Here is a 16,629-nt window from a genome sequence, read left to right as displayed (position 1 = left end):
CCCTCCTCGACCTCCCAAAGTGCGGGATTACAGGCGTGAACCACTGTGCCAGGCCAAAGTATATCTTTATTAACAGCACGAGAACGGATTAATATGGTGTATCTTTAGGGTTAATTTTTCAGCATGGACTTTTGAGCCAAATGGAAAAGATATATACAGTTTTGTTAGATGCTGCCAAGTTCTCTTCTGTAAGACTATATGATATCTGAGATACCTGTTTCCTCATGCCCTGAACAACTGTTTAGGCTCTCCCAATCCTACAGGTGAGAAACGGTATCTCATTTTGGTTTTAACCTGCATTTCCCTTACCATGAGTGAAGACTAACATCTATTCATATGTTTAAGGGTCATTTTTATGTTTTTATTAATGATCTGTTTATGTCTTCCACTCTTTTTACTTTTCCCTGTTTCCTGTTAATTTTTGAGTGCTCTTTATATACTAGAAATACTAGCTCCTCAAAGTCAAGTTTATTAATGTTTCATTGAATCTGGACTTTGGGTTGTCGTTCGTTAGCCTTTCCCTACATCCAGTTTATAGAGGAATTCACCCACACTTCTTCGTTTGCTTGTATAGCATTATACATCAGAAATATAACCTGTTCCATTTGGCATTTATTATTATGTATTTAGGAAGTATGGATCTAACTTTACACTTTCTCCAAATGATTATATAGTCATTTCAGCATATTTATTAAGGAGAATATCTTTGGTCCAATCATCCATCTGAGATGACACCTTTATCATCATATACTAAATTTTCATATATATTTGTGTCTCTTTCTGAACTTTCTATTCTACTCCACTGGGGAGTCTGCCTGTGTTTTGTTTTGTTTTGTTTTGTTTTGTTTTGTTTTGTTTTGTTTTGTTTGAGATGGAGTCTCACTGTCGCCCAACGCCTGTTTTATTCTTGCTTGTTTTTTCATGTAAATGTTAGGATCAATTTGTCTAGCTTCAGAAAAAATCTTGATGTTATTTTCATCATGATTGTGCTAAATTTACAAATTAGGGAAAATTATAAATCAGGAAGAACTGACACATCTATAACATTGATTCTTCCTAACCACCAACCAATGGCTTTTCATTTGTTCAAACCTACTTTGTTGGCTTTCAGGACTATTTTCAAGAGTTCTTTATATTAATTTTGCAAATTTCTTATTAACTTTATTCCTAGGTATTTTATCTTTTGTTGCTATTGTAAATGAAGTTTTCTCTCTCACTATTGTTGTAGTTAGTTATTGCTTGCGTATAATAACACTATTGAGTTCGGTATGCTAATTGTATGCCTTGCTTCCCTTCTGAATTCTTTCATTGTTTGAGTAGTTTTGTTTTTGCTTTCCGATGGTTTACCAGTAATACTATTATGTAATCTGCAAGTAGAAATACTTTAACTTCTTCTTCTTCTAATTTTTATGTCTCCGATTTACCTCTTCTGATTGCAATGGTTAATGCCACCGCTACAATGTTAAAGTCAGTAGATATCTGTGCTTCGTTCCTGATTTTAAATAGCTCCAGTATTTGCAAATTAAGGAAGAGGTTGGGTTTAGGACAAAGGCATAAAGGTAGAGATAAAGAGAGAGAGAGAGAGACTGCCATTTTATCATATTAATATAATATCCATCAATTCCCTCTTTTTTCTTTTTTCAGCATCTATAAGAAAAAAATCACAATTTCTTTACTCATATCAAATCAAACTTCCATTCCACAAATAAATTTCACCTGATCATGATTTATTATCTTCATACTGTGAGGTTGGATTCTGTTTACTAATATTTTATTAAGAATTTTTGTATCAGTATTGGTAGGTGACATTGCCTTGTAATTTTCTTTTTGATTATCCCTATCACATGTGGTTATCAATATACACTTGCTTCACAAAAAGAATTTGGAAGTTTTATTTTATATGCTCTAGAACAATTTATGTAGTACTGTAACTGGTCTTTAAAAGCTTGGTGAAACTCTCCTTGTGCAACCTTCTGGACCTGTTGCCTATTTGGGGGAGGGTAGTTGCTTAATAAATTTCTTCTACAGAAATTGATAGTTTCTATCTTTAATGCAGTCAATTTAATAAACTATTTTCCCAGAAAACTATCTACTTCATAGTTTTTCAAACATTTTACATAAAAGTATATTATGGACTCTAAAGAATTTTAAAATTTCTTTTGTTTCAACAATTATTTCCCCCTTATTCTTTCTAATTTTATATATTTGTGCTTTCTCCTTTTTTTCCTGATTAAGCTACATAGTATTTCTATTTTGTTAATTTTTTTCAAAAAAAGATTTTGATTAATTAGGTCTGCTTTTTAATACTCTAGTAAATTCTGCTTTTAATCTTATACTTTCTTTTCGTTACTTTGTTGCTCTTTTTCCAGCTTTTAGAATTGGGAAATTATTTCATTCTTTTATTTTCTTGATACAAGTGTTTAAACACAGTGGTAGACAGAATAATGACCCCACTGCAAAAGATTAAAGTTGAAGATACAATTAAGGTTGCTAATCAGTGACCTTGAGATAATTCACAATTACCTGGGTGGGCCCCATCTAATCACATTGGGAGAATCTGCAGCCCACTCTGGGGCAGGTTTCTGCCACAACAGCACAGAGGCCAGGACAGGAGAGGAGGTGGCAGCAGTCGGGAATTCACCAACATCCCCTTCCTGGGGAGAAGGAACTAAATTGTCATATGACTTGCTTGGCCAATGAAAACATAACAGATAGGACACTAACAGGGGCTTAGAAATGTGTTTTCACAGTGGGGCTTGCTGCGTCTTCCTCTAGCAGCCCCAGAAGAAGAACACACCTGGCTAGCCTACTAATCCAAAAGGGGTAAGAGACATGTGAGACAGAACCACTCCAGCCGACCTGATAGGCACAGTGGACATTACAGCATGGTGGACAAAGGAATGGACTGCTGGAGAGGGGCTCAGCATATGTCCTCCCTCCTCTCTGCCTTTGTGGTTCAGTCCAAACCCCACTGTCCCCAACATTCCCCGGTTCCCCCGCTCTGTGACATCACAGACAGCCTCCTGTCCACTCTGCCAGCTGCAGGTGAATGAGACTCATAGGTTAGACCTAAGGGTAAGAGGGGGTAATTTTTCTGTACTAAAACAGAAAATGTCCCCGCCACTGCTGGACACCTATTCACTTTGCTACAAGAAGCACCCCTTATTTGCCTTGACCCCACTGTTTCTCTGTCTCTGGGTCTCAGTCTCCCCCGCTGTGCTGAAAGACTCCTGAGGGCTCCCCTAGCTCCAGACGACTTCCTGTTTGACTTCATTGACCTTTCTTATTCTGATCAAGGTGCTGTGGGGTCCCTAGAGACCTGAAACTCACAGCCCACTGGGGACAGCCCAAGGGCCCTTTTCTTTGGCTCCTGCTTCCCTCTAGAGGCGGGCACTAGTAATGCAAGAAACACCACACCCGCCCCTACTCTGTCCCAGCCAGCATCTCAGTGATATTAAACGCCTACAGTGTACCGCATACCCTGCAAAGCACTTGACATCTTTATGTCACCAAATCCTTACAACGGCATTCTGCGGGTAGGTTTCACCATACCATTGCACAGACTGGAAAACTGAGGTTCAAGGAAGCTAAACGGCGCGAAATTACACAGCAAGGTGCAACAGGAATTAGGAACTGAAGTACATCTAAGTAAAAAAGGAGTGTGCTCTTAACTGTTATGCTGTTCTGCCAGGCTTCAGATGGAGCCTTTCCATTTAAAAACCACTTACCATCAACTGTTGGAGGTCAAGGTGGTTCTGAACATCTCATTCTGGAATTGTATAGACAAAATAAAATCTGGCTTCAGATAAAACTACATTAAAATTCCAGCTGTTCCTCTTGGCTGCCACACCTGAGCAAGTCACCTTTCTTAGGCTCAATTCCCTCCATCTGGAAAATCAGACAAAGTCCTGCTTTGCAAGGTGGAGAGGAAAATGAAATGAGCTCAGCAATGTCAAAGGACCTGCCCAAATGCTCAATGAATGTCAGTGTTCTGTTTCTATTCCCATAACTTTCTGAGATTAAAGAAAAAAATAAGCCTGTTCATGGAAGGGAGAACGGGGTGAAGGATTGAGTGTACCATTGTCCAACAGTCAGACAATGTTCCTGTATTTATTCAATCAGTATGGAGAGCATACGCGTTCTGCACACAGCCCCGTGTTGCATCCTGGGACCCGAAGGTGGGCTGGACCCAACTCTGCCTCCTCGAGAGTGAGGCTCTGTTGCTCTTGTCCACAGCAGTATCCCCAGCACTGCAGTCAGTGCTTGGCACCAGTAGGTCCTCAAAAAGTATATGCTGAACAAATTTTTTTAATCACTGATTTTTTGTAGGCAAATAAACAGGCAGTGAAAATACAGTCCATTCAACAAATATTACTGAGCATCCACTGTGGTTTAGGCAGACACTGGAATGACAGTCAGGTCCAGGACACAGGGAAGCCCAGGGGACAAGGGAACCATAAAGGAAATGCCTCAATTCATCCCAGGTTTAAGAGATGGCTTCCTGGCTGGGTATGGTGGCTCACACCTGTAATCCCAGCAACTTGGGAGACAGAGGCGGGCAGATCACTTGAGATCAGGAATTCAAGACCAGCCTGACCAACATGGCGCAACTCTGTCTCCACTAAAAATACAAAAATTAGCTAGGTGTGATGGTGTGCACCTATAATCCCAGCTACTCAGGAGGCTAAGGCAAAAGAATCGCTTAAGCCCAAAGGGTGGAGGATGGTTGCAGTGAGCCAAGATCGCACCACTGCACTCCAGCCTGGGTGATACAGTGAGACTCTCTCTCAAAAAAAAAAAAAAAGTAATGGCTTCTTGAAGGAAGTGACACCTGAGCTGTCTTCAAGTGTGATGAGGAGAGGACAGGGAGATGCAGGTTTCAGCTTATGCAGAGGCACAGGGATGGAACAGTAAGAAAAAGTCTGGAGCACAGCCAGCAGCTCCTATGGCCGAAGAGTAGTGACTGAGTTGGAATGAACGGAGCTGGCAAAGTCGACAGGGGCGGATCCTCAGACAAGTTCGAGCAGCAGAACAGGGGAGCCACTGAGGGGTTAAGGCAGAGGAGGAGTGACCTAACAGGATTTGCACCAGGGGCAGATCTTCTGGTTGCAGATGAGCCACCAGAGAGGCTAGTGGGAAAGCAGTGGTCAGGATCCAAAGGCAGGAGGCGCTAGTGGTGAGGGCAATGGCAATGGAGGGTGGCCGACAATGGAGATATTTATGGGATAGATTCAAAAGGCCTTGATGAATGTCAGCGGAGGGGAGGTAAGGGGTGCCCCATTTCTAGCTGCAGACACAAAATGAATAGTGGTACCTGTCCCCAAAATAGGAAACATGAGAGGAGGAAAAGCAAGTTTGGGATGGAGAGGGTGGAGAAGAGAGGTGGTCCCATCAGAAGGAAGCCAAAAGCAACCCTATAAGTCATCCATAAAGCCATCCATCAGCTTGGCAGGTGGATGAGGCAGGTGGTGTCTTACTGGTTGTGACATTCCTTGCTGCTCCCTGGTGACAGCACCTGCTTGGACCCTGGACCAAAGTGAGATACATACAGGTTCATCCAACCATGCCATAAATGCTGTTGACCACCTGCCCTACACCCTGCACTGGGGACCCAGCAGTGAACACAGGAGACTCCCTGCCTTCCTGGGTTTCCTAATGGGAAAGTGAGTACGTGCTCATAAATAAATTCTAGGCTACTTCTGAACATGACAAGGGCTGCAGAGAAGCATGAGGTGGGGAAGGGAAATAGAGAGTGCTGGGAGCGGGGAGGAGGTTTAAACAGAGGGAATAAACAGAGAGAATTAAATAGAGTAAATAGGCCAGAGAAGGCCTCACTAGAAAAAGTGTTCACGGCCAGGCATGGGGGCTCATGCCTGTAATCCTTGCAACTTGGGAGGCCGAGGCAGGCAGATTTCCTGAGGTCAGGAGTTTGAGACCAGCCTGGCCAACATGGTGAAACCCCGTCTCTACTAAAAACACAAAAATTAGCCTGGCATGGTGGTGTGCACCTGTAATCCCAGCTACTCAGGAGGCTAAGGAATAAGAATCGCCTGAACCCCAAAGGCAGAGGTTAGTGAGCTGAGATCGCCCCACTGCCCTCCAGCCTGGGCAATAGAGTGATACTCCATTCAAAAAAAAAAAAAAAAAGATAAAGTGTTCTTCAAGCAAAGGCTTGAAACAAGTGAGAGAATGAGTCTTGTGGATCTCTAGGGGAAGAGCATTCCAGCAGAAATGCAAACAGTGGTGTGTTTGGTGTGGCGGGAAAGGGGTGAAGGGTAAAGTAGCAGGAGGCAGTGAGGGACAAGTGGATAAATGGTTAGGTTATGAGTTTTTTCAAGACAGGCCCAGGGAAAGACTTTTCTTTTATTCAACATGATACTGGAAGCCACTGGGAGGTTCTGGGCAGAGGTGTGACATGATCTAATGTCTGTAGGAGGAGGATTCATCTGCGTTGGTGCTTGATGCTGATGCTTAGGAGCTGTTGCAATAATCCAAGTAGGAGATGCTGGTGACTGAGGCTGGAGAGGAGCACTGGACGGGTGGGAAGTCACTACCCAAGGATGAGGCCATGGAGTGAACCCAGTGTGCTGTGATCGACACACGACCACCGATGATGGAAATTTCCAGAGTGGGGCTTTGGCCACAGAGAAAGGGGAGCAACAGCAGATGGCCAGAGCCTGGAAAAGAGAAAGGAGGTTGGGAATAAGATAGACTTACAACCTTCGGTCATCAGAGCTGGGAGAATCCTTGGAAAGATAGATGACGCAGCCCACTGACTTCCTGTTGCAGATGCGGGGGGCCTCAGTATGGGCTAGCCCAAAGCCACACAGCAAGTTAGTGGCAGTGCCAGGACTGGGACCAGCAAAGCTGGGCTTCATCATCACGCTCCTGTGGGACCTGGGCCCAGCTGGAATAATGGAGCCAACAAACCATATGGGAAGACAATGAGCACAGAAAGTACTTTGGGGCACCTCCCATCACAGCGGCCAGTTTACAGACAATTAAACACTCATTATTCCAAGGTGGTATTAGTGTTCCCATTTTCCAGATAAGAAAGGGAGGCCAGTGGCTGGGCAAAATGACTCATGCCTGTAATTCCAGCACTTTGGGAGGCTGAGGCAGAAGGATCTCTTGAGGCCAAGAGTTTAAGACCAGCCTGGGCAGAATAGCAAGATCCGGTCTCTACAAAAAGTTAAAAAAAAAAAATTAGCCAGATACGGTGTCACACACCTGTAGTCCCAGCTACTCAGGAAGCTGAGGCAGGAGGATCACTTGAGCCTAGGAGTTCGAGGCTGCAGTGAGCTATGATTATGCCACTTCACTCCTGCCTGGGCTACAAAGCAAGACCCTGTCTCAAAAAATAAATAAATAAAATAAAATAAAGTGAGGCACAAAGAGATTACAGAACCAACCCAAGAGCACACATACACCTAGAGAGAAGGCAAATCTGACCCTTAAACACAAGCTTGTCTGTGTGGGCTGCCGCATCTCCTGGGGTTCTGCTGCCATAGGACCTGGCAAAGAAGAGATTCACGTTTTCCAGCTACAGTCTTAAGTTCATCTAGAAAACAACCCTGTGCAGAGAACTGTGCTGGACCTCCAACATCTGTGGTTCAAGAAGGCAACGCTACAGGTAAAGACTGGCAGAGTGGAGGCTCCATGTCCTTTCCACAAGTAGGAGAAATGTGCACAGTTGAGGAAAGACTGACCCTCAGAGTGGTGGGCCCAGGCAGGTGGGCCTGGAACTGCTGGCCACAGGGAGCTACAGCAGGTCAGAGAGAGGGGAAGGGCCCACTATGACCCAGCGCTTAAATAACAATGGGTTTCTGGGATTGGAGCTGCAGAGCCAGGAGCCCCAGTGCCCTTTCCTCCTCCCACCGCCCACCAAAACATGGGGTCCAAGATCTTCTGTTGTTGCCGCAAGACCAGCGAGGGGTCTTCCACCACTGTTGGCTTCCACAATCCAAGAATGTTTGAACAGCATCATCCACGGTCCTTCAGTAGGTTCCAGACGTGGGTGTGTGATAGTGTCAGGAACACCTGAATGATTCTCTGTGCCTCGGCTTCCCCGGCCACCTCCTGCTGGGACATAGTCAGACTTCTTTCAGCCTTCTGGGAGTGTGGAAAGGCCGTAGTTACTCAAGCCTGGAACAACACAGCCTAAAGACTCTATCAGTTATTAGAGATTAGTTATTAGGTGGTAGATATTCGTTGAAATCACTGGCTTTAGTCCTCCATGGCCGTTTGTTGATTTATTTAATTTCTCACTGAGTTTGTGGTACTTTATTAGATGGTAGTTTAAACTCTGCCTCGGCTGCTTACTGAGTTTGGGCATGTCGCCGACCCTCCCTCTCTAAGCCTCAGCATCCTTCTCTCCAAAATGAGGATAACGATAATATATTGCCCACTGTGCAGGCTGTTAGGAGGATGAAGGCAGGCACCGTGTGTAAGTGAATGCATATGGCCCCACACAAAGAAGACATTCAATAAGGCTGGGCGCGGTGGCTCACGCCTGTAATCCCAGCACTTTGGGAGACTGAGGCGGGCAGATCACGAGGTCAGGAGATCGAGACCATCCCGGCTAACACGGTGAAACCCCGTCTCTACTAAAAATACAAAAAATTAGCGGGGCATGGTGGTGGGCACCTGTAGTCCCAGCTACTCAGGAGGCTGAGGCAGGAGAATGGAGTGAACCGAGGAGGCAGAGCTTGCAGTGAGCCGAGATCGCGCCACTGCACTCCAGCCTGAGTGACAGAGCGAGACTCCATCTCAAAACAAAAAAAAGACATTCAACAAATGATATCTGTGGATGTGTATTAGGATCAGCTGGGCCACGCTGAGGTAATGAGTAAACTCTAAAATCTCCACTGCTTCACCCAGCTCGAGATCATTCTTAGCTCATACAAGCAAACTTTTATTTTTAAAGCGATGAATGATTTGAGGAGTCTCTGAGTGGAGTATGGCCAAGATAGGTTATTCGCACATCACTCAAAGCCTTTACCCAGGATAAATTTATTCCTCTGTTCTTTCAGATCTGAACACAAATTCTCTCCACAGTGCTGTACCAAAAAGACATCCACGCCTCCCCTATGACAACCGCATTATGCTCAAGGCGTGCACCCTTAGGAGGCCATGAGCATTCTAGCCGGCGGCACCCACGTGGTCCCTGCGGCTGCACAGCTGCTGGGCTTCCATGAGGAAGAGGGCAGTGGACAGGAGTCATGAAGACTGATTCAGAAACTCCCCTGCAGGAGGAGAAGACGTCTGAGCCATCCCTGTGCCACCACCAAGAGTCACTCCAGCTTCTGAAAAAGCCACCGTGGGGGGGAGCCACCTCCAATTAAAGTCCTTGGTCACATCAGAGGAAGTGTCTCTCCTCCTTCCCCCTTTGCCACCCTACCTCTGAGATCCCCAAAAACATGGAGCAATTAGACCCTGGCACCTCTTGGAAAGAAATGTGGTTTTGTCATTTTAACGCATTAACACATTTGTTTCAGTCACTCCTAACCAACCTAACAGGGAAGTGCTATATTAGGAGAGGCCAGTTTGTATAACAGGCCACTGTCATAAACGTCCAGAGCTTCAGGGCACAATTCTGCTCACCTACTGTGCGACTCCATTTGACGCTCAGGGCCATAGGGAACAGCAGGGCATGTTGTGAAAAACTCTACAAACAGCAGCCCTAGAGTTATGCAAAGCGTAGCCAGTGCAGATACGCAGCACCGCTTGTGCTGAAACACGGAGTATGCAACTGTGAGTAATATGCAGAAGACCCCACATGGTTTCCACATTAGCCAGGGAGCCAGGCACGGAAGTGTATCACTCTGACATAATAGGGCAAAAACTTGGAAAGCAAAATGACAAAGAAGCATTTTGCAACTGACTCGGGGATTCATGGAAGGCTTCCTGGAGGCGATGGTGCTTGAGTTTTCTGAAGGTTGAAGGGGAGTTAGCTAAAAGGAGAAGGGATGATATTCCAGAAGGAGGGAATACAATCAGCAAAGCTGGAAAATAGGGACACGACCTGGGAGGGCGTGAGGGTAGCAAAGTACCAAGTCTGGAATGACTCAAGTGAAAACCTGAGCCAGGGTTTGGTGGGAGGTGAAGTGGGCAGAGCATCAGGAGCTTTGTATCCAGGGAAAGGGAGCTGAACTCTATCTTGAAAATAATGGGAAGCCACAGGTGAGTTTTAAGCAACAAACTGACACAGCCTGATTTCCAACTTTTGTACTATGAACAGTGCCTTAGTCTGTTCAGACTACTAAAATAAGATACCATAACCGGGTGACTTACAAACAACAGAAGTTTATTTCTCACAGTTTTGGAGGCTGGGAAGTCCAAGATCAAGGCTCCAGCAGCATCAGTGTCTGGTGAGGGCCTGTTCCTCATAGAGGGCGCTTCTTGCTGTGTTCTCACATAGCAGAAGGGGCAAGGGGTCTCTCTCAGGCTCTTTCATAAGGGCACTAATCTCAATCGTGAGAGCTCTGCTCTCATGACCTAATCCTCCTAAACCTCCCAAAGACCACAATTCTTATACCATCACCTTGGGAGTTAAGATTTCAACACATGAATTTGGGGGAACATTAACATTCAAACCATAACAAACAAGGCGAGTTGGAAGACAACACTTTTTTTGTTTGTTTGTCTGTTTGTCTGAGACGGAGTCTTGCTCTGTCACCCAGCCTGGACGGCAGTGGCATGATCTTGGCTGGCTGCAACCTCCATCTCCCAGGTTCAAGGAGTCTCCTGCCTCAGCCTCCCAAGTAGCTACAGGAACGTGCCACCACACCCAGCTAATTTTTTTTTTTTAATTTTTTTTTTGAGATGGAGTTTCTCTTTCGTTGCCCAGGCTGGAGTAAAATGGCACGCTTTCGGCTCACAGCAACCTCTGCCTCCCGGGTTCAAGCAATTCTCCTGCCTCAGCCTCCTGAGCAGCTGGGATTACAGGCACCCTCCACCATGCCTGGCTAATTTTGTATTTTTAGTAGAGACAGGGTTTCTCCATGTTGATCAGGCTGGTCTCGAATTCCTGACCTCAGGTGATCCGCCCGCCTCAGCCTCCCAAAGCGCTGGGATTACAGGCGTGAGCCACCGCGCCCGGCCTAATTTTTGTATTTTCAGTAGAGACAGGGTTTTGCCATTTTGTTCAGGCTGGACTTAAACTCCTGACCTCAGGTGATCCGCCCATCTCGACCTCCCAAAGTCCTGGGATTACAGGCGTGAGCCACTGCACCCGGCCAGAAGACAACTTATTAATTAGCACTCCTTATGCCTTCCCCACCTCAGAAAAGAGAAGAATAAAGGAATATGATGTCTATGCCATGGCACTGCGGAGTAAAATTCATACCTTCAATGAAAAGCCCATCCTGGCTATAATGTGAAGGATGGATTTTGTTTTGTTTTGTTTTTTGAGACGGAGTCTCGCTCTTGTCATCCAGGCTGGAGTGCAGTGGTGCAATCTCAGCTCACTGCAACCTCCACCTCTCGGGTTCAAGCGATTCTCCTGCCTCAGCCTCCCAAGTAGCTAGGACTACAGGCGCATGCCACCACGATTTGAGTGTAATAGTAATCACAATAGACAGCCTGGTTCCTTGCTTACTCTGTGCCAGATCCTCTTCCAAGTGCTTCATAAATATCAACCCAATCAGCACAATAACCCAACAAGGTTAGAACTGTTACTACCTGATTTTACAGATTAGGGAACTGAGACACAGGTTAAATAAATCTTTTAAGGTTTACACTAATTCACATTAAGTGCCAGAGCTAAGACTTTAACTCAAGAAACCCAACTGCAGAGTCCACACTCTTAACAACTTGGTTATGCGGCCCCTCGATAATGGTAGAATGACATTCAGTTATTACTCTGGACCCCAAATTGACTGTTCATCGCCTGCTCTTCAAAAATGGAGCTGGCCCTTTAAATATTTTTCTTTTGGTAGTTGGTGCAATGCTAGGCTCTGTCAGGAGGGGGAGCTAGAGACATTGGAGGAGGAAGAGGCCTGCCTTCCTGGTTGTGCTGGGCTCATCTTAACAGCACACAGTTCACAGCTTCTCCAACATCACCCTCCCGCAGTGCAGGCAACTTTTCCAGAACAGGAATCCTGCAGAGGATGGTGGTCAGTAGCACTTTGCAACTAGCAGCTTCTCCTAGTGTCCCCCACAAATAGGTGTGCCTCTAATCAGACACTGTTCCATGACAGCTTTCCCTGGCACCCAAGGGCAGACTTCTAGAACATTCTCCCAGACTTCTCTGCCATTGTGAGCCACAGCCATGCCCTTCCCAGCAACATCTGGATCTCAGCCGGGGATAGAGCCTGGGGGTGTTCTTTCTTAGTTCTAGGGGTGCTGGCTGCTCCTTATGTCCATTATTCCTATATTCTTTAAAGCTCTCCTGACTTCTTACCACTCCTTCATTACTCCAATCCCCTGTTCTAGTTAGTACTTATATTAATCTTATCATATTCAAATTGTTGTGTGGTTTCTGTCTCCCAAGTGGATCATGACTAATGCAGAAATCAAATTAAGAGGCTGGGCTTATGTCTGTGGCCCCAGAAATACAGGAGGCAGAGGCAGGAGGATCACTTGAGGCCAGGAGTTTGAGATCAGCCTGGGCAACACAGCAAGACCCCATCTCTACCAAAACAAAACAAAACAAATTAAGCGACTGCGTAGGCAATCAGGACAGACAGTGATACAGGCCTAAAGTAGGGCAGCAGCAGTCAGGATGAAGAAGAGGAACTTGAGTCATATTTATCAGGCAAAGCTGGCCAATTCTAACTCAGAACCATATAGGAAAGAAGATTCTAGGGAATGAGGTCCTTGTGGTATTGAGGCCAAGTTGACAACAACAGCAGATCACTTAATTTTGGGCTATTCCAAGCTGGAGGGGCCTATGGGACATCCAGATGACCATATTAAGAAGGTTGGCAATATTTAGCAGGAAAAGGTAAAAGAACTATAGCTGGAAGGAAGCAGAGAGGCCTACCACATGTGTGTGGAGTTGTCAGCTCACTGCATCGTGGCACCTCTTCCCCATGGGATGAGACCCCACTGGCATCTGTTGGGTGAAGACACAGTTCACTTTCCCAGACCTCATGTCCAGAGTCCTCTTCCACTGCCCATTCTCATACTGTATCCCCTGGACCCACCCTCTTACCCAGATTCCCCTTGGCCTATGCATTCCTCACCTCCTCCCATGCGAAGGTCCCACTTTCCTTCCCCAGCAAACCCCATATTCCTTATTTCTTGGACTGCTTTCTGCAACAACTGTAGCAGGTGCTTTACACAAAAAAGATGCTCCTTAAATGTCACTTCCTGCTTTGATAATTTAGAAACTCCTTCACAGAAGGGATGCAAAGAAGCCTCCATCCTGTGACTTTTTTAAAGGGCTCTCAGCCACAGGGTGACATCTTTCTTTGAAGGATTTTCAAATAGTAACAATAAAAATAATCATGGAAACCACAGCTGGATTTACTTCTGATCATGGTAAACTAGCTTGTATCAGACCAACCCTCCTGCTGACAGCAGTTTAAAAGCAATTGTTCTTTTTTCTTAAATGTGTTTGAATGCATCAGAGAGATATCAACATAGTCAAGACATGAGGGGCCAAGATGCTGAAGAGAAAAGTAGAGAGAGGAGATGAGCACCAAAGCCTTCTTATCCCCTTGAGGCACCTGCCGAGTCCTAAGCAGAGTCCAAGTAGCTGAAAAGTTGAGTAGAGCTTTCAGAAGTCTCACAGCGGCCAGGCGCGGGGGCTCACGCCTGTAATCCCAGCACTTTGGGAGGCCGAGACAGGTGGATCACGAGGTCAGGAGATTAAGACCATCCTGGCTAACACAGTGAAACCCCGTCTCTACTAAAAATACAAAAAATTAGCGGGGCATGGTGGTGGGCACCTGTAGTCCCAGCTACTGGGGAGGCTGAGGCAGGAGAATGGCATGGACCTGGGAGGCGGAGCTTGCAGTGAGCCAAGATCGTGCCACTGCACTCCAGCCTGGGAGACAGAGCGAGTCTGTCTCAAAAAAAAAAAAAAAAAAAAGTCTCACAGCTTGGGGTAACAAAAATTGGAGGTTTAGGACTCACCATGAAAGAGGAGTCCTGGTTTTATATACACTCACACAGACACACACACACACACACACACACACACACACAGGTTTTCAGCTAAAACCCCTGTAGGGCTACAACCTGAGAGTAAGGTTTAATCACAACTAGACTAGCTCTCACAAAGCCCAGGGTCAAGTTTATCTCAAGCCTACTTTTCCCAGAAGCAAAAGTAAATCCTGCCTGAGGGAAGATCCAGAGCCTTGTATATCTCTTCAATATTTCATTTTTCAAAATGTCTAGCATTTAATGAAAAATTACCATGAATATCAAAAAATAAGACCAACTGACTGAAAAGCAAAAGGAAAAAAAAAGAACCAGATATTAGAGTTTGCAGACATGAACTTTAAAAGCAGTACAATTAAATATTGAGGAGAACAGATGACAAGATTGGTAATTTCATTTGAGAACTGGAAACTATTTTTTAAAAAAACAAAATTATAGAACTGAACATTATGATGGATGAAATTAAAAACTCAGGCTGGGCATGGTGGCTCACATCTGTAATCCCAGTGCTTCAGGAGGCAGAGGCAGGAGGATTACTTGAGGCCAGAAGTTCAAGACCAGCCTGGGCAACACAGCAAAACCCCGTCTCTACAAAACATTTAAAAATTGGCCAGGCATGGTGGCACCTGCCTATAGTCCTAGCTACTTGGGAGTCTTAGGTCCCAGGAGTTTAAGGTTGCAGTGAGCTGTGATTGTGCTACTGCACTCCAGCCTGGGCAACAGAGCAAGACCCTGCCTCTTAAAAAAAAAGATAAAAAAATTAGAAACTGGATTGATTTTTAAATGAAACATAGGGTTAACAAAAAAACTCCATTGATAGGATTAAACACAAATGAGAGCAAGATTAATGGAGAAGACGAGTCAGTAGAAAATATCCAGGCTGAATCACAAAGAGCCAAAAGAATGGAAAAATACCAAGAAGGGTCTTAGAGATATAGTGAAAAGGTCTAACACTTATCATTAGAGTCCTGAACAAGATGAGAGAGAAGAGCGTGAATGCTGTGATGAAAGGTATCATGTCACAGTTTCAAGATGTGCTATGAACAAGCACAAGCAGGAAAAATACTTTAAAAGCTACAGCTAGGCACATCAGAATATAACTGCTAAAACTCAATGCAAAGAGAAAATGTTGAGAGCAGCAATGGGGCTGACAGATGACTTCTCAACAGAAGCAACAGAAACCAATGACATCTTCAAAAGGTTGAAAGAAAATAACTGCACTAACCTAGAATTCCTTACTTACCAAAAATATCTTTCAAAAATAAAAACAAAATACAGACTTCTCAGCAAACAAAAATTGAATTTGTCACCATAAGATCTGTACTGAAAGGAAAATACTAAAGGTATTTCTAAATATGCTATACTAAATATGATACTATATTGAAGAAAAATTCTAAAGTTAGTTCCAGAAGCAGGATCCAAAATAGATGTATGGAAATACAGAAAGGAACAAAGGGCAATAAAATTGAAGTAACAAAGAGCAATGAAAAGTAACATGTGAATAAATCTAAATGAATATTGACTATAGAAAGCATTAATAAGAATGTCTGTTGTGGCTTAAAATACATAGAAAATTGAAATCCATGACAAGACTACCGTAACAGGTAGAAAGGTGAAAGAATTGTATAGTTGTTGGGGCCAGGCATGGTGGCTCTCACCTGTAATCCCAGCACTTTGCGAGGCTGAGGCAGGTGGATCACTTGAGGTCAGGAGATCGAGACGAGCCTGGACAACATAGTGAAACTCTGTCTCTACTAAAAATACAAAAATCATCAGGGTGTGGTGGTGCACACTTGTAATTCCAGCTACTCGGGAGGCTGAGGTGGGAGAATCACTTGAACCTGGGAGGCGGAGGTTGCAGTGAGCCAAGATCGTACCACTGCACTCTAGCCCGGGCCACAGAGGGAGACTCTGTCTCCAAAAAAAAAGAATTGTATAGTCGCTGGGTTATCCAGGAAATGATAGAAGTGATCATGTATAATATACTTCAATAAGTCAAGGATGCTTGTTAAATCTAGGGCAAGAACTGAAAGAAAAGTATACTTCATATGCTAATAAAGGAGAAATTACCCAAAACAAACAACCTTAATCCAAAAGAAGGAAAAAAGACAGAAAAAAGAAAAGAACACAGTAAGAGAAAAACCGATGGAAAGAATTATTAGTAAGATGGTACATTCAAACCCAAGTCTATCAATAAACACATTAGATATAGTGTAATAAATACTGTGAATTAGAAAAAAACTTAATTTCAAAAAAGCAAATCTTACATGCCTACAAGGGTGAAACCTTAAATATAAGAATGTGAAGAGGTCAAAAGTAAAAGGATGAACAAAGATATACTACGCAATAACTAATCAAAAGAAAGCTAATTTCCTCTCAGTAAGCAAGGAATAGAGAAGAAACTTTCTCAACTTGTTAAAGAATATATCATCTAGGCATGGTGGCTCAGGCCTGAAATCTCAACACTCAGGAAGGCTGAGGTGGGAGGATCAACTCCAGGAGTTCAAGATCAGCCTGGGC

General features: G+C 44.4%; 1 protein-coding gene across 1 annotated transcript; it reads left to right on the top strand.

Annotated features, from left to right (window-relative positions):
- Positions 1–7,841: 7,841 nt before the first annotated feature.
- On the top strand, positions 7,842–9,361 carry TEX53 (testis expressed 53). Its single transcript, XM_031014732.2, has 2 exons — positions 7,842–8,000; positions 9,033–9,361. The coding sequence occupies exons 1-2, from the start codon at positions 7,892–7,894 to the stop codon at positions 9,134–9,136; spliced, it is 213 nt and encodes a 70-aa protein (XP_030870592.1). The 5' UTR covers positions 7,842–7,891; the 3' UTR covers positions 9,137–9,361.
- The last annotated feature ends 7,268 nt before the right edge of the window (positions 9,362–16,629 follow it).

The sequence above is a fragment of the Gorilla gorilla genome, chromosome 13 (genome assembly GCF_029281585.2).
Source record: "Gorilla gorilla gorilla isolate KB3781 chromosome 13, NHGRI_mGorGor1-v2.1_pri, whole genome shotgun sequence".
Lineage (NCBI taxonomy): Eukaryota > Metazoa > Chordata > Mammalia > Primates > Hominidae > Gorilla > Gorilla gorilla.
Note: the sequence above shows the minus strand (reverse complement) of the source record. Positions and strands in the feature narration are given on the sequence as shown.